This window comes from Stegodyphus dumicola, chromosome X2 (assembly GCF_044657685.1).
Source record: "Stegodyphus dumicola isolate Sdum_Otavi_A_Nest chromosome X2, ASM4465768v1".
Taxonomy (NCBI): Eukaryota; Metazoa; Arthropoda; class Arachnida; order Araneae; family Eresidae; genus Stegodyphus; species Stegodyphus dumicola.
In genome coordinates, this window is record NC_140781.1 from 154,318,753 (window position 1) to 154,345,051 (window position 26,299).

Here is a 26,299-nt window from a genome sequence, read left to right on the forward strand (position 1 = left end):
GTAGAATATGAGTGTAGTATTTAAAAATTAAAACAAATTGCCAAATTTATTACCAGAAAATGAATATTATGCATGAGAAATAAAATACACTGAGTATGCAAGATGTACAAATTAAATTTATATACTAGAGACTGATGCCTGAAACCAACTTAATTAGAGCGCATTAAATGAAACATATTTTTAAATTATGAAAAATTATATTGTAAGTACAAATATTACTGCTTGTTATACATTTATCCAACCTGTCTACACACATCTTCAACTAAGATTTCTGACTTAGTTGTATTATTTAAAGAATGAATAACACATTTTATCACTAAATTGCTGAAGCCAGTTTTCAAGTTGTAAATTAAAAAATCCATAAAATTATTTTACCAAGTTGAACTAAATATAAGGACAAGAATAGTTGGTAATATAGCAAAACCAAGAATCTACAGCTGAATATAGTAAGAATTTTACACAGTTTACAGAAATTTGTTTATAAACAACTTCCATATTCAATACAGCTGTTAGTCTATACCTAGAATCTCTTCTTTCGTGACGGCAGATAAACTAAATTAATATCTATGCTGAAATAGTTTGAATTCAAAAGGTTTAATATACAGTAAGATTCGAATAATTTAATGTAATTTGATAATGAGTGTTTCGAATGTATTTTTAAAAAATGCGCCTCTGCTTGATTTGAAAGTGTAAGTTCGCTATCGAAAGGCAGTAAATAAAGTTTTATGAAGAAATATTAACAGATTGATTTCTACCATAAGTTTCTAAAATTAGTATATATTTAAAAATTAAGTTAATTTTTTCAGTATTCATTTTGACAATAACCAGCAATACTGAATGTTTGTAGAAAGGATAATGAATTCATTTTCGTACTGAATTTGGTCTTGAGCGTGTAGAGTTTATATATAAAATTGAGGTAACGGTAAATAAGTGTAAAAAAAGTAACAGTAAATTTAAACCAAAACTATGCATTAAATTTAAACCTGTAGTAAATTTAAACCCAAAATATGAAGTTTCGAAATAGCTTGAGTATTGCCTGCATACAGTGAGTCCCAAATTTGAGGGTACACTTAATGCTAACTTAATTTGTAGGCTATTAAGAATAGAAATTATTATGCAAGTTTTCCTAGTTTTGTCCCATTAAAAAATATACATTTTTCTTCTTAACTACACAAAAAATAAGTTATAATATTCCGTTAAAAAAATACTATATTACTTAAACGAAAATCTTCAACTTCTGAAAGTCACAAAATTGAGAGTACACTTCTTAAATGACTGTGTAAAACTACCAGTAAAATTTAAAAAATAATTTGTATCTAAGATTTATACAAAAATACAACCTTTTAGTATCCAAATATTTCAAATTTGTGCTTACTACCTTTCTGTGTGACAAATATGGAGAATAGGAAAGAAAAGACGATTGGGGAAAGAAAACTGGCCATTAATCTGTCTAATCAAGGAAAATCTTTGAGAAAAATAGGAGAAATACTTGGAAGAAGTGTAAATTGTATTAGAAAAATAATTCAAAAATTTAGAAAGGATGGTACGCTGGAAAACCAAGCAGGGAGAGGCAGGAAGAAAATTCTCAGTTCAGCAGCAGAGAGGACAAGGTAAGGATTGATCCTACAATAAGTGCCCCCAAAATTGCCGCAAGTACTTCGGAAACTGTGGGTAAATCTGTTTCTGCAGAAACAGTGCGCAGAATCCTCAGAAGGGCTGGTTATAATGGCAGGAAAGATCTCAAAAAGCCCTTCATTAGTAAAATAAATAGAGCTAACAGATTAAAATTTGCTAAAGAGCACATTCTAAAGCCTAAAGAATTCTGGAATGAAGTTATTTTCAGCGATGAGAGTAAATTTAATGTTTTTGGCAGTGACGGTCATCGTATGGTATGGCGCAAGAAAAATTCAGCTTTAGATCCAAGAAGCACAATTCCAACTGTGAAGCATGGAGGTGGGTCAGTAATGGTTTGGGGCTGTATGGCATCATCGGGAGTTGGAAAGCTAGTGTTTATTAATGGAATAATGGATAAAATGGGTTACCTTGATATACTGAAAAATAATTTGAAGGACAGTGCTACTCAATTGGGACTAGGATCAAAATTCACATTTCAACAAGATAATGATCCAAAGCATACAGCAAAATACTGTCAAAGAATGGTTGCTGTATCACTGCCGAAATCAGCTGAACACACCCCCTCAATCTCCTGATTTGAACGTGATCGAAAATTTGTGGTCCCACCTTGAAAAAGAGGTCCGAAAACATCAGATCACAAGTAAAGAACATTTGAAGCATGTACTAAAAGTGGAGTGGGAAAACCTTTCACCCGAAATTACGAAAAATCTTGTCGATTCGATGTCCCGGTGGCTGGAAGCTGTTATCAAAGCCAGTGGGTATGCTACAAAATATTAATGTGTTGTTTTTTTATAATTTATGTAATAAAATAATTACATGTACCCTCAATTTTGTGAGCTCAGATTTTTGACGATTTATGTTGTACATTTTGTTTCTGTATTTCATGCATTTTTTTATGTCTATTCATGAATAAATATTAAGATTAGATATCTTTCTATATCCTCGTCTAAAGGTTTTGGTGCCTGTCTTTATCTGACAGTTTTTGTTTTCATTCTAAACATGAATTCTGTCGTAGAATGGAGTGTACCCTCAATTTTGGGACTCACTGTATGTTCGAGTACGACCTTGAATGCATTTATTGCAGAGAATTTGTGTATGTGTTACCGTGAAAGATCGTAATTGGAGAATGTCAACATTCACCAAATGCGTTGGTGAAAGATCGAATATTGCATTACATTCTTGTACATTCGGACCCTCACCGGTGTATCTAGACAATCACAGATATGCTCTGGTGTAGGTCGAAAAGAGAGGAGTATATGTACGTGCTGTTATTGCAAAAGGAAGTGTTCCACAAATAAATGCAGTTGTAAAAGCAAGGACCTCTTGTGCAATTCAAAGTGTCCTAATAGTTTAAGTTGTTGCAGTAAATAAGATTTGAATCACATAATTTAGTAAGTTTTTAACTTCTATTATTTTCCTTTCTCATTTTGAATGTACTGTGTATTTTAAGTTCTTACATTCGTAAGTTCTCATTTTAAGTCTCAAGTGCGTTTTTTCGCGACTGAATTACGGAGAAGAAAATATAATATTCTTATATGTTCAACATACACCATTAGCACATGGTGAATGTCGACATTGACCGGTGTAAGTCAGAAATAAGAGTATTTGGAAAATATTTCGGACATGCACCAAGCGACTATGTGAATGTTGACATTCACCGGTGAAAGTCGACATTCTCCAGATTTCGGTGTTTCACCGTAACATATGTATTTTTCTGCTTTAGAGATTTCAGTATAAAGTTCTGTTATTCATTTAAACTGCTTTGAATACTAGGCAACATTAGCCCTCTTACCGCGGTTGCGAAATTCATCTAAGCATAAAACAAAATTCATACCTTCTTGCGAAACTGTTCCCAATTGAAAACTCAGGTTCAGCTGACGGGATTTCTGCCGACATGATAAAAACGATCTCCGCATATATTCAGCATAAAAGGTGAAAACGTTATTCGCGAATCCCACGTTTGGAGAGTTAAAGAAAAACAAAAATATTTTTTTATAATTTTAACAGCCGGAAAATGCTACTGGTGCTTGCCACTTCTTTGAAAGTTGAGAAATTAAATTTCTAAAAATTATGCTCTTTACATGTTTCCAAGCTGTAGCAGTAGCTAAAATTACATATATCATATTAAATTATGCTTAGTAGTCCATGACCCCGCACTCAGAGTTTCATAAATTGTACATGAACGAGTTCCTATATTTACATGTAATGTTTTGGATAACTCCTTGACTCATAAGTTCAGTAAGGGGTAAATAATAATATTGGTTAAAAATATATTCTAGAAGTCTCTGTTACAAATTCCAAAGCTGAAGTATAGATGTTACAGTTGTAAGGTCTCTCACTTGAAATTCTAAGTTAATGTTGGAAGTAAGGAACCTAGGAACTGATAAGCGAATAATCGCTAGAGTTCGAAGACAGGAAACAACAAGAGAGAAGGGTAAATAACCCTTTATTATTTCTATAAGATTTAACAAGACTCCGCCTGGGAGTGAACAAATAAAGTCCGCACTTTGGACTTGAACTTAAAAGACTAAGAATTAAACTAAAACTAAGATTAACTAACTAAGTATAGCCAAAGCTATCAAGGTACAATGAGAGTTGGCCCCTTAACCTATTTTACTACGAAGCTTAGCAAGGGCCTGACTACGGCCGAGCGTATAACAGCTTTGAGAAAGAGCGGCCAAAAAGGCAGACGCGCGTAGCTCAGAAACTCTGTTTCTCTCTCTCTGTCTCGGTAAGTAACTTCGTGGTTTAAATACTGCTCCTTCTCATTAGATATTCAGCAAATTCCAAAACTACGTTCTAGCCGGAAGTAGTAAGTTGAAGTTAAGAATCTGACAGGAAAGGAACTTTAACTTAAAATTTAAGTGTTAATAAAATTAACATAATCCTTACATAGCTTCCGACCAGACTTTAAATACTCGAAAAATAAGGTCTCAAAACGACCTTTTTTAAGACTTTAAAGTCTGAAACTTACATTAACTACACTCTTCCAACTTTTACATTAACTAAATGTCTTTAAAGTTTCGTTTTTAGGGCCAACTTTACAACAATTCTAAAAGCTAAACTAAAGCTAGGAAAAATAAAAAATTACAATGAATTCTTTTTGGACATTATATCTTGACATAAATCTTCTTCCTACATACTCTTTATTCAGCTAGACTTATTTCAGGTCTTGATCCTTCCATATCTGGAAGGAAATGTCATTAGTAATGCATTTTTACAAAACTTGACTTTAAATCCTAGCTTTACGATTTTAATTCATTATTTGGCCCTTATGCTCTTTCATTCATCTACAGATTTATTTCACCCATGCTCTCCAGCAAATGTACTGAAATGTACTTAGGGTCTTCTATGTTGTGTTACCGCGAACAAACTACCGCTACACAACACCTAACTTTGTTAAAATTTGACACACTAGACCTGCCAAGACTCCCTACACGAAAACTGTTTCCTATTGTAGTAAGCAAAAGCTTATATTTTACTTTTAAACGTGTTAACTGGAGAGCCTAACATTAAACACATATATATCAATATTGCATTCCTCCATACTCCCATACACAGAAATAAAAATTTATTTTCTATGTCATTTTAATCTTTACGATATTTTCACGCAAAGAACAAACATTTCTACATGAACATGAACATTTAAATATTTACACATTACTTTTGAATTCATTTTACATCAACAGTCATAGTTGCTTAATGACACTTTACCAAAATTTACACGAAATTTTAACTTTACGTTAACATATTATAGTATTCCAATTGTCTTCCGACTAAACTTATTCAGAACTTACTTCTCGCAACTTGCGAGTTCTTAACAAAAAGTATTTAACGCTAGTAGCTTCTCGCCAAATTACTAATATAAAAATCTATGCTTACGAACATTTACAAAATATCGCTATCTGCGATTTAAATTTTCTAAACAGCTTTAGCAACTTATAACAATATGATATAATTTGAACTTCAAAGAAAAATTAGCAAAGAAATTTTCACTTATCTTTTTCTGTACTCTTGCATCCTGTCTTTACAGAATTGATCAAATGTAGAAAACCTGATAACCTCCACTCTTCTTCTCGATGTTCGATGTTCCGCTCCATTCAGTTCCAGTGCTTTCCTTTTCTGTCCTTTATGTAGGAATCTGGGACTCTTCCGGGCAGGTTGTGGATTCTGGAATGCCAATTTCCTTTTTGACTCCGGTGGGGCTCTCCGTCCTTCAGGGTCTTTGAATCTTCTCTTGGCCCTTCTAACTTGTTGCTCCGGCACAGTTGTGTCTACAGGTCTTTTCTGGCTTTTCAGTCTCCACGCTAGTCCTCCTCGGGTCTGCCTTGTAGTTGTTGATGCTGGAAACTGTGGTTTACGTCTACTTTTAATTCGTCGTTGAATTTTCTCCTTTCCTGGAACCTTGTCAGCAGGCCTCCCTCGTGTGGTCGATGGCACTTGAGTTTTTGCAGCATCCTGGGTTCTGACTCGTTGATCTGTCGATGCTAATTTCCTCCTTTTTTGTGCGCTTGTAGCCTTAGTGGTATGGGTTTCCCTGGTCGAAGTTTGTTGGCTCTGCTTTCTTTTTTGCGTTGGGGGACTCGAGCTGTACTCCTGAGCTGGCGGGCTTCTCTCCTTACTTCCAGAATCCTGCAATAAATCCTGCAATATTTTAAAGTCAGTGCGGCTGTAATAAGGTTTTAACTGATCGATATTTGCCGCCAGTTGTTGGCCATTTTCGGCCTTTAAATAAAACGTGACTTCTCTTATTCTTTCCACCATGTACGGCCCTTCAAACCTGGGCTCAAACTTCGCCACTCTGTTTTTTGGTGCCGACGATAACGAATATTTCAGCTTCAGCACTTTTTGTCCCACTGTATATTCCAATTCCCTTCTATTTCTATCATAATAAATCTTTTGTTTCTGTCTTGCTATGTCAGAACTTTTAATAGCTTCGTCAATAAATTTTTGAACTTCTTTTAACTTAAATTCTTGTCGCTGTTGTACAAAGAATAGCTTATCCAACGGCGTTATGATTTTTCTTCCTAAAAATAACTCCGCGGGGGTTTTCTGCGTAGTATCATGCTTTGCGGTTCTCAAGGCAAAACCTAACTCATTGACACAGCTGTCCAAGCGGTCATGAAAGTTTTTCACATATTCTCTAATAATTTTTACAATATTCTTATTTACGCGTTCCGCTATATTCGACTGCGGTCTATACGGTACCATTTTTAGATGGCGTATGCCAAGTCCTGTGCACAAATTTTTAAATATACTACTAACAAACTGTTTTCCATTATCTGATATTACTTTTAGTGGGGCCCCGTATTTTAATATATATTTATTTAAGAAAGAATCTGCGACTATTTTAGCTGAAGCTCGTTTAAGAGGGACTATTTCTACCCATTTTGAAAAATGGTCAACGATTGTTAAAAGATATCTGTTTTTATTTATTTTTGTCCTAGGGTAGGGTCCTAGCAAATCTATTCCAACTATTTCGTTTAGAAAAGTGGTCTTTATGTTTTTTAAATACCCGGCCGGGCTGTAATTAACATCGTTTATTAATTGACACATATGGCACGACTTAACATACGCCGTAACAACTTTCTGTAATTGTGGAAAATAAACCGCTTCGCGTACCCTCTTTAGTGTTTTTCGTATTCCGAAATGTGCTGCAGAAGGTAGATCGTGTAACTCCTCTAAGATACTTAAAAGTAGACTCGCTGGGATTACTGGTCGGTATTCCTGATTTTCATTAGTTACTTTTGTGTAAAATAACAATTTGTCGATTATTTCATAATGCTGTGCCCTACTGCGGATAGCTGTTAAATCTATATGTTCAAATTTTTCAGGGTCTTCCAAGTATGCGTAAATGTCTTTAAACTCTGGGTCCTTTTTTAATTCTTCAATTATTGTTTCACGGGACTCAATAACTCTTGAGGTGAGCATGGCACACTTGATAGTGTTTCCCTCTTCATCAATTTTTATTCGCGAAAGGGCATCGGCGACCAAGTTTTCCTTTCCCGGAGTATGTTTTATAATTAGGTTGAACTCTTGTAATTTTAAAGTCCAACGTATCAAGCGAGGCGATAAATTTTTTCCTGAATACAAGCGATCCACTGCCGCATGATCTGAGTAGACCGTTATCGGTGAACTTCCGAAGTAGACCCGAAACTTCTGAACTGCTAATAACACAGCGAGCGTTTCTCGCTCAGTAGCGGAATAGTTCCTTTGCGTAGCACTCAAGGTTTTCGAAAAGAAAGCTATAGGTTGCCCATTTTGGGAGAGCACCGCTCCAACTGCATAATCGGATGCATCCGCTGAAATTTCTAGACCTTGCTCGCCTTCTGGGAATTTAAGGACTGGGGCATTGATTAGGGCATTCTTTAATTGTTCAAACGCGGTGTTCGCTTCGGCTGTCCAAGAAAATCTACTTTTCTTTCTTTTTAGCACTAGAAGAGGCTCAACTATTTTTGCAAAATCTTTTATGAACATTCTATAATAGGAGCATAAGCCCAAAAATGAAGACAATTTCTTAGCCGTATTTGGGGGAGGATAACTTTTAATTGACTTAATTTTTGAATCATCAGTTTCTATTCCCTTATTCGAGATTTTGTACCCGAAGTATCGTAATTCCTTCGCTGCAAACTTGCATTTTCTTGCATTTATTTTGAAACCGGCCTCGTTAAGTAAGGCAAAAACTTCTTCCAAATGTTTCAAATGTTCTTCTAATGATTCGCTGGTAGCTATGATATCGTCAAGATAAATTATTGTGCTTTTACCTAAAACTGGCTTTAAGACTATGTCCATAGCTTTTTGGAACGTAGCTGGCGCTCCGCTGAAACCAAAGGGCATTCTTAAAAAGGCATAGACGCCTGACTTTGTTATAAACGCGGTCTTCTGGACATCCTCCGGCTTCACGGCTATTTGAAAGTAACCCGACGTGAGGTCTAGAGTTGTCATAAATTTAGTCGAGCGAATGTTTCTGATGATTTCATCAATTATTGGTAGGGGATATGTGGGATATTTTGTTATACTGTTTAACTTACGATAATCAACTGCAAACCTATACGCGTCCGGGTGTTCAGGCGGTAGCCCGTTTTTTTTTCTACAAAGGACCACCAGACTTGCGTAAGGGCTCGTGCTTGGTACAATTATTTTATTCTTTAACATAGTTTTTATATGGGTTTCCAAAATTTCTTCTTTTACTTTATCGTATCGGTAAGGTTTTGACCGGACTGGAGGGGCATTCCCAGTGTCTATGGAATGACTAACTACCTGACAAAACCTAGGTTTTTCGTTAAACAAAGAATTAAATTTTCTTACCAATTCTTCAATCTTCTTTTCCTCTTCTAAATTTAAATGTTCCAGATTCAATTCCGGCATGGAAACTTCACCTTCTTGTACCGGGTCCATGTGCACCTGAAACGTAGAATTCTGAAAATTAAGATTTGCGCCGGATGCGCGTAAAAAATCGATCCCCAATATCACTGATGTGAGTAAGTTTTTTACGACTAAAAAATTAATTTTTAGGATCTCGTTTTTAATCTGAACATGCAGTGCGGTTTTCCCCAAACATACGCACTGTTTGCCTTGGGCGGCAATTACTTTCTCTCCCGTGGCTTTAAACAGTCTGTAACGACGAAAATGTTTTTTGAAAAAAATTTCCGATAGGAATGAACATTGTGACCCTGTGTCCAGGAGTGCAGTGGTTGGTACATTATTTACCAAAATCTGTATCTCCGGCATAGCAAGATTTTGTACTACGACCGTATTTAGACAAATTTCTGAGGGGTCTCTGTCCTACTCGGTGACCGTTGCCCCTTCTCGATCACCGTTTGCGTTTAAAGTCTGGTTACCTGCCGCCTCTTTTCGGTGATTTTTATATCCACCGGCCTTAGATTTATCTGCGCTCTTGCTATTAAACTTTTCACTTTTTCCCGTCTGCCGATATGCCTTGTACTGAACTTGTGGTTTCTTTTGGGGAGTTAATCTTGAGTACTGGCCAAACGGACTTGCACGCGCTTTCTCTGCGTTTCTTCTACTTTGAAATTTCATTGCAAGCTGGAACAGAATTTCAAACGTTTGCAGATTACGCACTTCGAGAAAATCTTGCGCTGATGGTAGAAGACGCGGTAGAATTAGTTCGATAATTTCTTTATCGGGCCTTTTCCCGTATAATAAATTAAAAATATGTACTTTTCTTAAAATGAACTCTGTCAAATCCTCGAAACTGCCTTGGTATTTACTATACAGTTCTGATTCAAGCTTCGCAAGATCTTTAACCACTGGAAATGCTTTTATTAATGCAGATTTGAAATTTTCCCAGTTATATGATTCAGATCCTGGGTCCCCCAACAAGAACTTTCCTATACTCTTCTGCCAGCTAAGGGCTTGACCTTTTAAGGCTGTCGTAGCGATGATCACTTTTTGTAGCTGATTCACAGGGTGTAAGGTGAAATGTAGGTCTAGTTGCTCCAAAAATGTCAGGACTGAGCCCTTGCCATCGAAAGTGGCTGTCGGTTTGATGGCTGCATGCAGCGTTTCCACGAGGAATCCAAACCCTTCTACTGGATTCGTGGATGTTGTAGGGACCTGAAAGGTCAGAGGGGTCAACGTAAACTTCCCGGTTTCTAACGACATGGTCCGTTTAGAATTCTTTTCGGGCGCCAATTGTAAAGTCCCTCGCTTGAAATTCTAAGTTAATGTTGGAAGTGAGGAACCTAGGAACTGATAAGCGAATAATCGCTAGAGCTCGAAGACAGGAAACAACAAGAGAGAAGGTTAAATAACCCTTTATTATTTCTATAAGATTTAACAAGACTCCACCTGGGAGTGAACAAATAAAGTCCGCACTTTGGACCTTGAACTTAAAAGACTAAGAATTAAACTAAAACTAAGATTAACTAACTAAGTATAGCCAAAGCTATCAAGGTGCAATGAGAGTTGGCCCCTTAACCTATTTTACTACGAAGCGTAGCAAGGGCCTGAGTACGGCCGAGCGTATAACAGCTTTGAGAGAGAGAGGCCAAAAAGGCAGACGCACGTAGTTCAGAAACTCTGTTTCTCTCTCTCTGTCTCGGTAAGTAACTTCGTGGTTTAAATACCGCTCCTTCTCATTAAATATTCAGCAAATTCCAAAACTACGTTCTGGCCGGAAGTAGTAAGTTGAAGTTAAAAATTTGACAGGAAAGGAACTTTAACTTAAAATTTAACTGTTAATAAAATTAACATAATCCTTACACACTTGCCAATGAGAAGAAGACACTTAATACCATTAGGAAGTTCAACTTCTCAAAATTTGTTTCATAAAACAGACTAATAGAAGATTCTAGTAGAAGATGGGAAAAAAGACAAATTTGATAAATAATAGTCAAATATAGTGGTTGTTTACGAAGCTTCTCACATAGCACATATTTGGGTTCTTTCTGACATTTGCCAAATGTCAGAGGTAGCAGACATAAATTTTTAGTTTCATTTTTTCCGTTTTATAGTATCCTAAATAATACAGGCTCCATTACTAAATTCATGTACAACAGTGTTTCTGTTCTTAATTTATGCTAGTAAACCTATTATATCCAGTTTACAATATTACAAAATTACTTTGATTATCCATTTTTTCTTATTTTTATCTTATGTATATTATCAACATTTTAACTAGGATTCCAAAACACTTAAGAGATAGATATACGATTGAAAGCATTCTATAAATACCCAACTATAAATAAAGAAAAGTTAACGGTAAAGAGCATCGAAGAGAAACAATGCCATGAACTTTAGAATATGCTGAATGACTTACTACTCACTCATATCTTTTTAGACGGCACGCATGGCAAAGATGCACCAGCTGGATTATCGCATTTTCAGTATTACTCGTGCTCTCGATATACAGGGTGCGCGAGTAGAATGTGGGATCAATGTGAACAAGAGAAACTATTAACTATGTATAGTTTTTCTTGATCCCCGTTTTTTATTCCAGGTTCTCGATTATCAATAAGATTTCAAAGAATACACCCCGAAACAGATTGGACGTTTAGGAGGGGCTTGATGAACGGAGATGGAAGATGATAATCTACTCCATGTGCGCCATGATGACAATCAATAACGTCTTAGATAAGTTGAATTCGCTAGTGAGAGACAGAGAGAAGGAAATAACGTTTAGGAGAATTAGAAAACAGATAGCTGAGTCAGACTTTGATGTAGAGGCTGTGGCAGCCATAAAGACACAAGATTGAGCAGAACACGGTAAGGTGTAACAATTTCATTTCAAAAGTGCAGCAGTTCATTCATAATAATTGTGAGTAAATAAAACATGTGAAACAAAACATTCTGGTGACCGTAATTAAGCTCTGGGTTGAAGAAGTTAACCATACATATTTAAATCAAGAAGGCCATATGTATTTAAACAAGACTCTTCGCCATACACATTGCTAAGAAAACTCAGAATATTTTTGACCAGCTGATCCCTGATATGTGTCCTCCAAATTACTTCACTGCAATCTTTTTGGCTATGGTGCACGGGAAGAGGTTGAAAGGATTGCTAATAAGATTGCTTATGACAATGAAGGGAAGCCGAGAAAAACAGTAAAACAGTCCACCAGGCACTTTACGATTTGTCTTATAAGAGTATAAAATGCTTCTGTTCCCGCTTCTGATGTCGCCTGGAGGCTTTGATTGATTTCAAATTTTGTCGTCAGGATTAATTTCAAATAGCTGTAAAGCGTTACTTTGCTGTTTTTGGAGTTTTCAATAACTATTTAAAAAAAGAACAATTACTGCTGTTTCTCCTTGTTTTTCATGCCAGTTCTGCTCCCTCAACCTTTCTGCCACATTTGTCAGCAGTCTTTTTAGGAAGCGAGAGACTTTATTGCCTGAAAATTTATGATTTTTAGCTGAGAAAAATTGGAATTCATTCTTGCATCAACTACATTAGCTAGTAGATTTGTTGTATAACTAAATTGCTTGCTTATTCTACATTAGTGTTTAAATTTGTGCATGAAACAATGTGTTTTAGACACCATTAATTTGATATGATATAGTGCTTGGTTTTAAATTAGTTATACCACCTGAAAAGCTTCATTTACAATACTTGATGATTTATGAAATTTATATTTTTACAGGTCTCTATTGTGAAATTTCTTTTGGAAAATGGAGCAAATCCAAATGCCATTCTTATGACAAGTCGTGGACCAATATTAAAGCCTCCACTTGGAGAATATTTTGCTGCAATAAGTCGTCCAGATATAAATATAGTTAGAATGCTTTTGAAATATGGTGCAAGAGTTATTTTATTGGGCCAGCGCCAACACCCTCTTGGAATATTGCAATCAATACATCACATCGATTGCCGAGAAAGCGACCAAATTTTAGAGTTAATAGCATCTGCAGCTGAAGCGTTTTGCATCAGTTTAATCGACCGATCTGTTCTTCTAAGCAACAGACACAAGTTAGTTTTACTGCAAAGAGCATTGGTTCCGTTTTCTCTGAAACATTCATCTCGTATATGTATAAGAAATATTTTAGGATGGGGACCACAATTTATTGTCGCTGTTCATGGTTTACCTCTCCCAGTTGTATTGAAGCAATACTTATTATTCGAGGATTAATGTTAAAAAATTATTTTAAATAAATATTATTTTATTTATTGTACTTACATAGTGTCCCAACTGTAAATGTTCGTATTTAGAAATCATGCTCAAATTTTTAAGTCTGTGCAAACAAATCAATGCAAACACAAACAAAACAAATACGTACTTGACATGAATATGCGGTAACTTAATATGAGCACCGAGTGTGATTTAAAAAATTCATAATGTGAGCAGCTGAAATCTGGAGAAAGGTTTTAATTGAAAATTCATAGCTTTTCAAAAATTATATGAACAAGTCCAGGAGTTCGATGGTCGAACCAGTTACACGTACACTTACTTTGCAATGATTACAAATATTTTCAATCATACTTTTATTTGTAATTTTATTATGTACTGCATATGTAATACATGCGGGAACTACGTGTACTTGAATTACTATAATAATTGAACACTTAATATAACACAATTGAACACTTAATTAACAATAAACAAACACTTAATATAACACAAATATATTATTATGCATAACATGCAACAGATACAAATACAACTGATTATTAAAATCTTTAGAATTCCATGCCTGTCGTTTCCAATTCCCAAAAAGCATTCTCTAAGCATATATAGGATTGCCATTTGTTGGCAGATGATTATTTAAATGTTTTACTATTTTAACATACATATAGTTTATAGCAGGAGTGGCCAAACTTAACATCAGTGTGTGCCGCATGTTGGAATTTAATAAAGTTCAACAGCTGCAAGTAGATTTTCCAAAAGCCACAAGTCCACATTTGGATTATTTTAAAAGTAGCGAAGCAGGTTTTAGGTGGAGAGAAACATGTGATTCTGAATAATCATCCAGTGACACTTTGCGTTCAGCATGTGATGATGCGGCAAACACAACGCGAAATTTTGTGGTACCTTTATTTTCTCTAATTGCAGCTTGGTGTCAGTTTTTAAATATTCCGGTTCTACCGCGATAGTTTCTTGTAAATGTTGATCTATCACAACTTTTCAATATTTGTGAAATTTCGGATTCTTCCTACATCTGCGCTGCAGCGACTCAAACTGTTTTTTCGCTACCTCAAAAATTTTCCCGTAATCCCCCTGAATGCTCGTTCCACAGCAAATAAGCGGTGTAAATTTTCTACAAGTAACCTTGTCTACTAAGCTTTGAATGTCATCAGATTTATTAGAAAGTCCCAAAGCTTGCAACTGCCATAAATTTCTCATACATTCCGATGTCGAATAAACTTCTAAATTATTTTTAAATTGTATAAATTCTGTATTATATTAAATGTTTCTGATGCATTACATGCGTTTTCTGTTCCGCTCACAGACCACCTCAGTCTAATTTTTACAGCTACTAATGATTTAGAAATTCTGCAGTCTCTTCCTATTACAGTCTTCAAATACATATCTGACCGAAGAAGTAATGAATGTTCTTCAATTCTGTTATTAAAATGAAGTGCGAATATTAATTGTAATTCTGTTTATAAATAAATGTGCAATCTTTTTATTGGGTATTGGCATTATAGCGCTACTAATTTTGTTTCTAAATATTCTATATTAATTTTATTCTCGTATTTAATGGAGGAGTCGAAACGAAATTGGTGTTTTTTTTTTTTTTTTTTTTTTTTTTTTTCCTGTTTGTGGTTTATCCTGATCGAATGCATAAATTGTCACCAACTCACTGCCTAATAATCGACAACTGCATTCTTTCGGAAACGCTTCTCTTGATGAAACATTTTGCGATCCACGGTCGAATAATACGCGTATTCCAAAAATGGATTGTTTACCGTTGTTTTTAATATTTGCTGGAACTGTGTGTAAGAGCGAACCTTTCTAGGAAGACCTCATTAATAGAATTCATAACAGTTTTCGACATCTGTTTATCATCCATCAATTCTACGCTGCTGTCTATGTAATTAGCGTCACATGTCAGGCTGGAATGTTATTTTGCATGTAAAGCATTTATCTCTTGATTTACATGACCAAACCATATGACTTCCCTGCAGACCATCTGCCATTGCGTTTTAAACTTCGACTTTCTTCCCACGTTCCTTATTATAATTTTCAGAACTCTGCTGAGAATTATAAAACTTCATTCCGGTTTGCCTACAGCAGATTATGAAGATTACTAGGCGTGAATTAATAGTACTTCCATGAGTTAACTTGTGTGAAAAAAGAATTTTTTTTAAAATTTTTATTTTTTACTTTTCTTTTAGTTCCCATCTAAAGCAAGTAATCATGCTTCCTGGAAAACGCAAATATGAATAAGAGAACAAAAGATTTAAAGCAGAGCGGGAAGAAAAATTTGTTTTTGTGGGGATAAATGGGAAACCAGTGTATCTTTTACATCAAGTAACACAGTCGCAGTTCAAAGCCAGTCAACTTAAGAAACATTATGAATCCAGTCTTTCAGCTAATAATTTCCTACCGATTACTAATTAAGATGAACTCTCTGTCTGCACTCCTGAGAACTCTCTGTCTTCTCTGATGAACTCTCTGTCTGCACTTATGAGAACAGCAGACCTGCTATTATGCTTAAGCTGTTATTGTGTGTCTTTTGGAAGACGAACATCTACTATCTATGCACCACGGCCAAGGCCCTAGAGGACAAGAGATATAATTTGAGCAATTTTTATTGAAGTACATGGGCATACAAGGTCCTTGAAGGAAATACATTGGAATCCTGTGTTGCTACAAGTGAACCGTATATCATAAGCTTAAAAGTTCCACTGCATAAATTATAGGATTATTTAAATCAGTTTCATAGACTCGCATACTGTGCCAGATGTTATAGAAACTTTTACGGAATATAGGTAAGTGTCAAAATTATAATTCATAGAAATATTTATTTACTGTTTACAAAATAATGGTTTAGACAACGTGAAGAAAATGTGCGCGCTACAGATTAAACTTTATGTGATACTAGACAGTTCTGAGTATGGAGGAAGACTATTCTAAAAGCATAAATATTATTAATATTAACATTAATATATAGGATAACCTAAGAGCTTTCTTTAGACTTTTTCATTTCCCTTTAATAGAGCAATCCAGCTCTGAAGATTATTTTCAGATGGTTCTGAGAGATGAATGCCCTATGTTAGAGTGCATTCATGTAATTAATATCTCAAGTTGCTTACTTTACCGCAGGAGAACTGGTCCAAGTCCCTAAAACCGAATCTATGTAGACAAGCTAGTTTAGGGCAGCGTTCAGAGTAGAGCTGAGCCAGAATGGAGCTTTCTGATTTTAGGACTGACGAGATTAGTGGAAAATAGTCATGGGTGATAGGCTCCCTTGCCTCTGTATCGCATTACCTTTGCCAGCCGTTTTTCGTATTTATCTCGAGTTTTCTTTTCAGTGGTGACTCTGAGTTGGAAATATATCCCGCAAACCGGGAACTTGCATATTGTTCCTAACTTAGCCAGTATGTCCACTTTTTCATTTCCCTTGTGTCTTACGCGGGCTTTGATTCACTGCAGTTTCACGGGACTATCGCTATTGAGTAGAACTTCCCTAATAACATACAGGTTCACGTTTAGAGGCGCCATTACTTAGATCTTCAATATTAGACATGCTGTCTGTGCGTAAAATAGTTCTAAAGTTCTTAAAGACTGCTTAACTGCTTTGGGAACTGCAAATAAATCTGCCTAATATACAAAATTGGGTTTCTCAATCTACTTGTCAATTGAAAAATAGATCACATCTTTGTGCAGAAGGCTGGACCGTCCTCAGTTTTTGAACTATCAGTATGTATTTCAAGTTCAGCTGTCCTTTTCACTATATTACTTATAAAGGCCTCGTAGTTATATCGTCCATTATGAGTTTCTGCCTGTGGTGCTCTCATCTCATAGTCAGTTGTTCAGGTATGTGGCATCGTGAGTGATGATGTCTACTCTTGCACTTAAGACTTTTTTTTCCTAAGCTCCTTTATTGCCTACCAAATACAGTGGTTTGAGGTCTGCAAGATTGAGTAGTGAATTTTTCAACGCAAGTCCTGTTTGCAGTAGTGATTAAGAGGGCTATTCGCCTTTGCAAGCTGAGAAATTTCCTTACGCTATGCGCACTTAACATGATACACCAAGCTGATACTCCATGGCAGACTTTTGTCGCTGTCACCGTGGGATAGTACATTTTTAGAAACACTGAGGAGATGCCCTACGTTTTCCCTGTCATTTGAAAAAGACTGTTGTACTGCAGAGATGTGTTATCGTTCAGGTATTCTATATGCGTAATCCAGTTGAATATATCGTCTAAAATAATGTGAAGATATTTTAATGTTTTGCTTATCTTGACTTAGTGCTCTTTAATTCTGGAAGCTGGAAGCCCGATTAGCGTTTTGGGATTTTCAGTAACTCCTGCCAACCGTTTCTTCGTGTTGGAGCGTAAGCGTATGCTGGGAGCACCAGTTCGGGAGACAGTCTAACGCTTGATTTGCCCTGGTTTTTAATCTTTGCCTGGCACTCGCTCCTATTATTATCAAGATATCGTCTGAGTGTATATTCCGATTGTGACTGTTCAATAGATTAAGCTCCGAATACACTAGGACGTTCCGCAAAATCTGAGCAAGGCACGATTCTTGTGGGCAGCATTTTGTTCTGTGTCTTGTGAAGATGACTCTCTCTGTGGTAACTTTTAATGTTCGGAGTGACAGATAGCTGCCAGTTATTCGAAAGACGTCATTACTAACTCCCAGGTGGTCCAATGAGGCAAGTATATCTGGCTACCAAAAGGCGTCAAAAGCCTCTTTGAGATCAAGCGAGCTTAGCGCTGTGTACTTGCTTCTTGCAATACTGCTGTCTCTGAATATTTTAAGGCTGTACAGCTGATCCACCGAAAGTCCTTTGAAACCAAATTGAAGATGGTTTTGCCTAGCAGCCCTGTACAAAGCTATAAGGTATTTCTCCCGCATTCTTAGCGAGCCTTCGTGGTGTATTGGTTTGCACGCTCAGCTCGTAATTGAGAGGTCCGCGGTTCGATTCCCGGCGAAGGCGTTGCATATTTTTCCTCACTTCTGCTTTAAAAAATAACCTAATGACTCTACAGAGCATGATGCAGTCTTCCTAGGATAGGTCTCTCAAGCACCTCATTTAAGAAGGGCGACAGACAGGTTGGTCTGTAGGAGGAGGGCAGTGTCGGTTGAGGAATAGGACTACATTAGCGTCCTTTAAAGGAAATGGAAATTATCTCATTTTACAGCAACGATAGAAGAAGATGATCACAAGATCAGGAATTAAAGGAAACTGTTCTATTATGATTGTGGTGTCTGGCCCATCTGGTCTTGGAACCTTATTTTGATTCAGCCTTTTTACTAAATTTACAACTTCCGAGTGAAAAAAAATAAATTGCTTTTGAAGTTGCTGGATGTAATGTTTCTTGCTTGTTCCCTAACTACTATATGTCAAGGCATATCGATATCTATGATATCTCTGGGAACAGATTCTCAAGAAGAATTCATTGTTACGGTAGTGCTAAGGGTTTGCAAGTAGTAGATTGCATTATCCTTCCAGCACGCGCTTATGCGCAAAATTTACGACAAATTCCGTTTTTAATGCACATTTTTCGCATATCGAAGCTAAGACGTCTGAAGGTCATTTCTATTCCTCTTTCTACCCCTCCCCACATCATGGAATGATCCAACCGGAAGTCATTTCACTTTTTTTATTAAAACTGGGTTTTTGTGCTACCTGGCAGCTTTTCTATAAAAGTTACGACACGCGCATGGTCGTGTTTTAAAATTCGGAAAATATTTTTTTCTCAAATATTTTGTAATTTTGTGTCATTAATTGCCGTGTATTATTTTAATTTGAATACATTTGGCTCTGTAAATTTTATATCGGTTTTCATGACAAAAAAAAATATGTGCAACCAGCTGATTTTGCTCGGAGTCTTCAAGAATTATCTGATGAAGAAAAGGAAGACAATGAAACCTTTGGATGGGAGAACAATAGCGATTTACATTTCTTATTTTCTTTCCATTCCCTATTTTCTTTTATTTCTATTTTTTAGAAATAAATAAAAACATTAAAGTTAGTTTAAAGTGCGTTTTTTGTAACCAGTAAGAAGTAAATTTCCTTGCAGAAGTAAGTAATGCTAAACTTACTTTTTCCTGCCAAGGTGTTTTACTTTTTTATTTTCTATACTTGTCTTTGATGAATATTAAAATTAGCTTCGATTTTAAAATATAATTATTAAATAATAAATTAAAAATTTTCTATGATGAAATACATCATTGCATTTCCATCTCACTAACATAATAAACTTAAAGATAATTTACTTATATTTGAATGTGATATCATTTGTATTTTTCAATAATAAGATAATTATTTTATTTCTTAACAAATTTATTATCAATAAATAGTATTGTCAACTTATATTTGGCGCGTTCCCTTTTGATATGTATGCAGTAGTAGTTAGTCGTGTGGTCTCCCTCACGATTGACCTGATAGCGAGGCCTCCATAAATTAAGCTTCTCTTTGCAAATGCAAATTTTCTGTGTCCTCCAGATGGGATGAATTTTAATCGGAGCTTTTTTCTATTTGTAAACTGTATAGCAGCGTGCTGTTATGCTTCCTCTAAGAGCTTCTGTGGCTTCATCAAAACAGGCTGGAAGACTGTCTTCTGTTTCTTTAAGGTGTTTGTGAAGCTTGCAATAGCCACTATAATAGTCTTAAATGTGTGTTTACAATATTGAATTGTGCTATAATTGATCGTGAAAGAAATGTATTTTGTGATTGCATACTGAATCTGTATCGAGGGCTTTTCAGCCGTTCCCACTATTTGCCAGATCTCTAGAAATGAGCATGTCATCTGACCAGGCTTTTGCTCGTAATATTTCGAATGTTGGCAAGAAGCGTCTTGAATTCAGAAAAACTAGCCTCTTGGCCGAAGTAAATTGTTGAAGTTCTGAGCTTGTAATATCTTCATTCGGGCTCTCCAGGCAGGGCTTTTGGCGTTTGTGTCTCCTACAATTTTATATCACATCTTTCACTAATTTTTGGATACTGTAAGTCTAGAAGTATCATATCACATGTCCATAAAAAATGAAGATGGTGAGTTTTGTGGATGTATTTTGTCTTTCTAGAGCTCTTGTTGCTGAATGAAGAGTGAAAAGAAGCGGATCATGTGGCTGAGCAAAAATTATCTCAGTTTTTCTGTTGTAGAGAATAATACTTTCCAGGCCATAGGAAGGCCTGATAGAGTACCTATGAATGGATGCGATTCTTGTATAGCCGTTGTGGAGAACAATGCTTTTCAGGCCACAGGATCGCCTGTTAGAGTACCCATGGATAGATGCGATTCTTGTATAAAAAATCTGATGTGTACACCACATGACTTCCTTGTACGGACTATTAAATTATATTTTTTCTTGCATTTCATTTAAACTTATTGGATTGAATTAAATCTACTTCGCCGACAACGCATAAACTACAATAGAATAAATGCATTCTTTAAAATTCACTCTAGTATTTGTTTACCATAGCGACACTCTGGCGCTAGATTCACTTAACAGTATTAATAGATATATAAGAGTTAACTTATATAATAATTATATAACGGAAACTAAGTTAACGGTTATATAATCCAATAATTATATAACAGTTAACTTATATATTTCGTTCATATTGTAACTCATAATGCACAAAATTTATATCATTTAAAGAATAGAATTATCTAATCGTTGGCACATGTTCTATTCAAATACTATAATAAAGCTAGAATGATGTATAAAAGAAATTAAGCAAACAAAACAAAACAAAACAAAACAAAAAAAAAAAAAAAAAAAAAAAAAAAAAACAGTTTTTCACAGACAATTGAGTATTTCTCATTTAATTAATTCAGTTCTCACTTCGCGAGAAGGCAAAAATACATAAAAACTCAAAATATCTATATTAAAAATTACGAAGTAAATCTTAAACACTTATTTCCTCGAAAGAATTCCAGAAAGAATTAAGCATGATTTAATTGGCAATAATAAATGAATGCGTTATCTTTGTTGTTGCGAAGCTAAGTTTCTCTAGATTGGCAACAAATCCACTAGTCTCCTGTTTCAAATGTAAACATTAATGGCCACCATAAAAAAATGCTTAGCGGCACTTAGACAACTTTAAAATTGCTGATAATTCTAAAAATATTTCATACAGATTTACTAAAGGCATAAAAACCTTAACCGGAAGATAAAAACAACATCATACTATCATTTTTAAAGCAAAAAATGTACAATTTACAAACATATAAGAGTAAAGAAACTGAGATCACTGAGCCGGGTAACAGAGTGGATATGTATATAAATATATTTATATACGTTTGGTGCGGCCGATTGCAACCAAAATACGAGGCGCACATCTGCATGTTATAGCAGTCCTATATACAAAATTTCAACGTTCTGAGGCTACTCGTTTTTGAGTTATGCGAGATACGTACGTACGCACGTACGTACATAGTTCGTACAGATGCCACGAAAAATTCTCTTCAGAATTAATTTTAAAGCAGTTTTATAATTTTTTTGAAGGAAAAGAGTATTTTATTCTGTCCTTACGTACAGATATCACGCAAAAACATCGTTAAATTGCATTCGATAGCGGTAAAAATGGATATTTTCGTTGAAATATGCTACCTGAAACTTTTCGCGATTACAATACTCCCTTTTTACTTCGTACAAGGAAGTAAAAAGAACTGTACTTTCTGAACTTTAACTGCATTAGCATTATTGTAGCCGCTCAGGTTCTTAGGAGATTGACTTGGCGGACTCTTACTGAGGAACCTCGCTGATGAGTTTCTGTGGCTGCATATTTTTCCTAATTTTTAGTTCTTTTAGTGAACCTCTGTATGTAGCACGGACTCCCTCGTTCACCCCGTGATCGATGCTGTATGTTACTTGTTTCTGGGTCTTGTGTTTACGTCCATGTACAATTGTGACACTTTTTTTTGTAACTCAAGGTGCGGTCTCTAAAGCAGTGCTCACTTCCAGAGATTGAGCAGCAAATTGATTTAACGCATTAATTACTGTGATGCCTTATGCCTTGTTGGTTGTAGTACCACATTAAGTTGATGTGCTTCCGGCAAGGGCACGAACTAAAACCTACTAGAAATCTGCTTGGAACTTCCGGACTACTCTGGTCGTCTGATATGATATATACTAGCCAGTTATTTGAACTCCCGAGTTGGCCATACGATCTATCTGTATGGTGAAAGTAGACAATATAGGAGAGATTAGCTGCCTTCACAGGCCTAGAACCACTGTTTCTATGGTGGTCCGCTGAGGCCTCGGTAAGGAGGATCAGATCACCATGTATGGGCTACTCTATGGTCTGTATGATGGTTTTTTTTATTTAAAGAAAAAGAAATCCTCATGCACCACAAAGTATCACACGAGGGTTACAAATCGTAAGTAAAGAAAGCAGAATCGTAAGTAATAACGTCAACTTTCAATAATACAATGAAATCAAACACTAAGAAATAACACACACATGATATATATATGTATGTATGTATAAAAAGAAAGAGCGATATAATTGAGACTTAACAAACATTTTTAGATCATAAAGTTGTTCTAATAGTGAAATTGCGTTTATAGTCTCAATTATTATCGTTTGATGAAGCGCGCTATAGGTATTAACTTGATTCGAGTTTTGAGCTGCTTTCCTCTTGATGAATCAGACGCAAACCTCGAGTTAAGCTATTTACCATTTGTTGCAATTTTTTGTACATATCATATATTTTTGTAATATGTTTAATTTTTACAACAGTTCTTTTATAATTCTTTGTGCGTTAAAATTTATTAATTTTTTCTAACCCCTTTTTGATTTTGAAGTCCTCTCGACTTGTTATTTTAACATTTAGTTTTTAAGAGTTTGCTTTTACTACTTTATTATTGTTTCTAGATATTGAATGATTTTACTTCTAAGGAACTATAGAGTCAAAAGAATTTTTTAGCATAAGCTTTGAAATGTTCCTCTTACTTATAATTTTTTTTTAATTTTGCAGATCAATGCGCAAAATTCTTGACCATTAAGGTCACTATAATTCATTATATATATATATATATATATTCTAATTATATGTATATATATATATGTATGTCATAATAAAAGCAAAGGAAAAGACGGAACACTGTCGATGCTTGATTAGATCCATATTGAAGATGAATTTTGATTGCGTAATATGCTGGTAATGCTAACTTGGTAATATCTAAAGAACATGGCAGTCGAGGCAGTTTTAATTCCATTTTTATTTGCAACTGATATTTGTGGCCACAATCACTTGGCACTCTAGTCGTGCCTTTCCACAGAAGATTTACATTTTTGATATTGTTGAGATAGAAAGCAAGTCAGTGAAATTACATCTTAGCACAGCCGAGAGCAAAAGCTGAAGTGCGTAGTTATGAAAGATGGAAGCACGGCGAAGAGAAAAGTTTTGGTTTACAAAGACAGTTTCAGTTCCCAATTATTACGTCATCAGAGCTGCGCGGGCCATAGAGTGATCTAGAAATGACGCAATGCAGAGAAGTTATTACGATTTTAGAATAGAGAAGAAGAATTAATGTTTATAGTTATATTCTGATTCATATATTTTTATCTTACATATTCCCCCCTTCAAAAGAAAGGTTGTGTGAGCAGAGTGGAAGAAAAAGCATTAGAGCAGCAAAATGTTACAGTTATAATTGTGAAAATACAAAACATATTTACTTTTTTTAAACAAAAAATTATTGCCATAAAACTTTGACCGATATTTTGACATTTCATTGAAAGTCATATACACTGGTGTGCAAAAATTAAGGACGAGACGGTTTTTTCAATATAACTTTGTACAAAAGCTTTCCAAATCAACACATTTAATACCGTAAGATCCCCAATACGTAAGGACATGAGTAATGTAAGCAACACTTACTAAAAGAGAAATCAGAGGGATAAAAAGAAGCTTTATTGAAAAAGTAGCGTGGAGCGCAATGCGACTGAAAGCCGAAACATCCCTGTGATGGGTGTCCAGCAAGAAACATCCGGTCTTTAATAGGAGATATGATCTCCCCTGACTGCTAGGCAGGTTTCACAGCGTCTGCCCATGCTGAGAATAAGGGGGTGAATGAGTTGTTGAGGCACTGCTGCCCATTCGTCTTTCAGAGCCAATCGAAGCTCCGAAATCGTTACTGGTGGTAAGTTACGAGCTGCCAAGCGTCTGCCTAGAAAATCCCATACATGCTCGATGGGATTGAGATCCGGAGATCGTGTCGGCCAATCCATACGTTCAATATCCTCACTCTCTAAGAGCTGTTCGGCAGCTACTGTGCGATGACATGGTGCATTGTCGTCCATGAAAAGGAACTGCGGACCCATAGCGCCTCTAAAAAGACACACATATGGAAGAAGAATCTCGTTACAATAACGGGTCCCGTTGACTGAACCTGCGTCGAAGATGTGAAGGTCTGCACGACTACCAAGCATGATGTCTCCCCAAACGAGAACACCGCCACCTCCATACCTGTCCCTTTCAATGATGTTCGAGGGATGATTGCGGCTTCCCCGCTCTCTCCAGATGAGTATGCGATGAGAATCGCAACTTAGACTGAATCCGCTCTCATCTGTAAAGAGTACTCGTCCCCATTCATTGTCTCTCCAATTCCGGTGTTCCCGGCACCACAAAGAACGCTTCTCCGATCGGCAGGCGTTAGAGGTACACACCGTACAGGGCGTCGTGCAAACAGACCACCACCGTGCAGTCTTCTGGCCACGGTAAAACGCGATATCGGTCGTCCAGTCGCCTGTGTCGTGTGTCTAGCGATTTCTCCCGCTGTCTGCCGCCTGTTTCTTCTGGCCTGTAAGGCAATATACCGGTCATATGCGGGTGTGGTTCCTCGTGGACGACCATTACTAAACCCCCGGATAGCTGTTCCTGTAGTTTGAAATTGTCTCCGTGTCGTGAAAGTCGTGAAACGACGCTGTGAGCAATTCCGAACTCTGCAGCCACACTTGTCACACTGCGGCCTTCCTCCAACTTCCCAATGATTCGACCTCGGGTAAAAGCATCCAGATGTCGTCTAACAGATTGATTATTCGCCATTTCTCGCTGAGGCAGCAACTCGGTGTGATTTTAACTGCTATACGGTGTGCAATCTCTTTGCCAGAAATACTGATCTTACACCGACAACATGCTTTATACTACTCAGACACTCCCCCATTACGTCTACCTGCATATCTGCGCATGTGCTACCGTACATCACCTTACTTAATCTCCTGATTGGTCTTTCTGTCCGCTCTGCCTCTTCGTTCAGCTGATATGCTAATTTTTCGACTTTGTCCTTAATTTTTGCACACCAGAGTAATTTTGAATTCAATAATAATTTTAGACACTGTACTCTTTTAAAGCAATTGCACCTTTTAGTGTTCTGAGATAAGAATGTCCAAAGAAATTTTGTAAAGTTCTTGATAGTTCCACACGGTAAAAGTTCAAATTTTTTCACAAACTAAATGTTCAAATAAAATTTTTTCAAATTTTTGTTGATGAAAATATTTCTATTATATTACAAATTAAGATGCCAATTTTCATATTATTTATGTTTTTCAAGGAAGGCATTTAAAATATAAAAATTTTATAAAACATCATTCATAAACACAATTTCAAATTTTTCACTATTATTAAGACATTTAAAAGTTACTTATTCTTTACAAAACTTGAAGACTCCACAACTTTATCTAAATACTAGCATTTCCATCATATTGGTTTATCAGTTGAGCAAACTGGTGTTTAATATTCTTCACCAGTGGCCAAAAGATTTGCCAAATTAGCAGTTACTGTAGAAAAGGCCTCCGTTCCTTCTGCAGAGGCAACTGGCCTTTTTCGAACTGCTGTCATTCCATATGAAGATTAAAAACACACTCCATTTTATGAAAAAATAAAAATACTTAAATTAAAAAAATGTATTTTTTCATAAGGTGAGAGCCTTCAACGTTTATCATAAAAACATTAAAGAAATTCCTAGAATTTAAAATTTTCAAACAATAATTTCATTCTTAACATACAGTAAAAATTAAAAAAATATAAATTCAAAGAAATTTAAACAATAGTACAAAAATCTTATTCACATTAGGAACCT

At 35.8% G+C, this 26,299-nt stretch overlaps 1 protein-coding gene across 1 annotated transcript in view; it reads left to right on the forward strand.

Moving 5' to 3' along the window:
• The window catches only part of LOC118204320 (uncharacterized), a 69,689-nt gene extending 56,423 nt beyond the window's left edge, over positions 1 to 13,266 (forward strand). Inside the window, exon 5 of the mRNA XM_035376651.2 lies at positions 12,738 to 13,266. Coding sequence (XP_035232542.1) covers positions 12,738 to 13,223 — 486 coding nt within the window. The 3' untranslated portion in view covers positions 13,224 to 13,266. The remainder of the gene's footprint in view (positions 1 to 12,737) is intronic.
• The last annotated feature ends 13,033 nt before the right edge of the window (positions 13,267 to 26,299 follow it).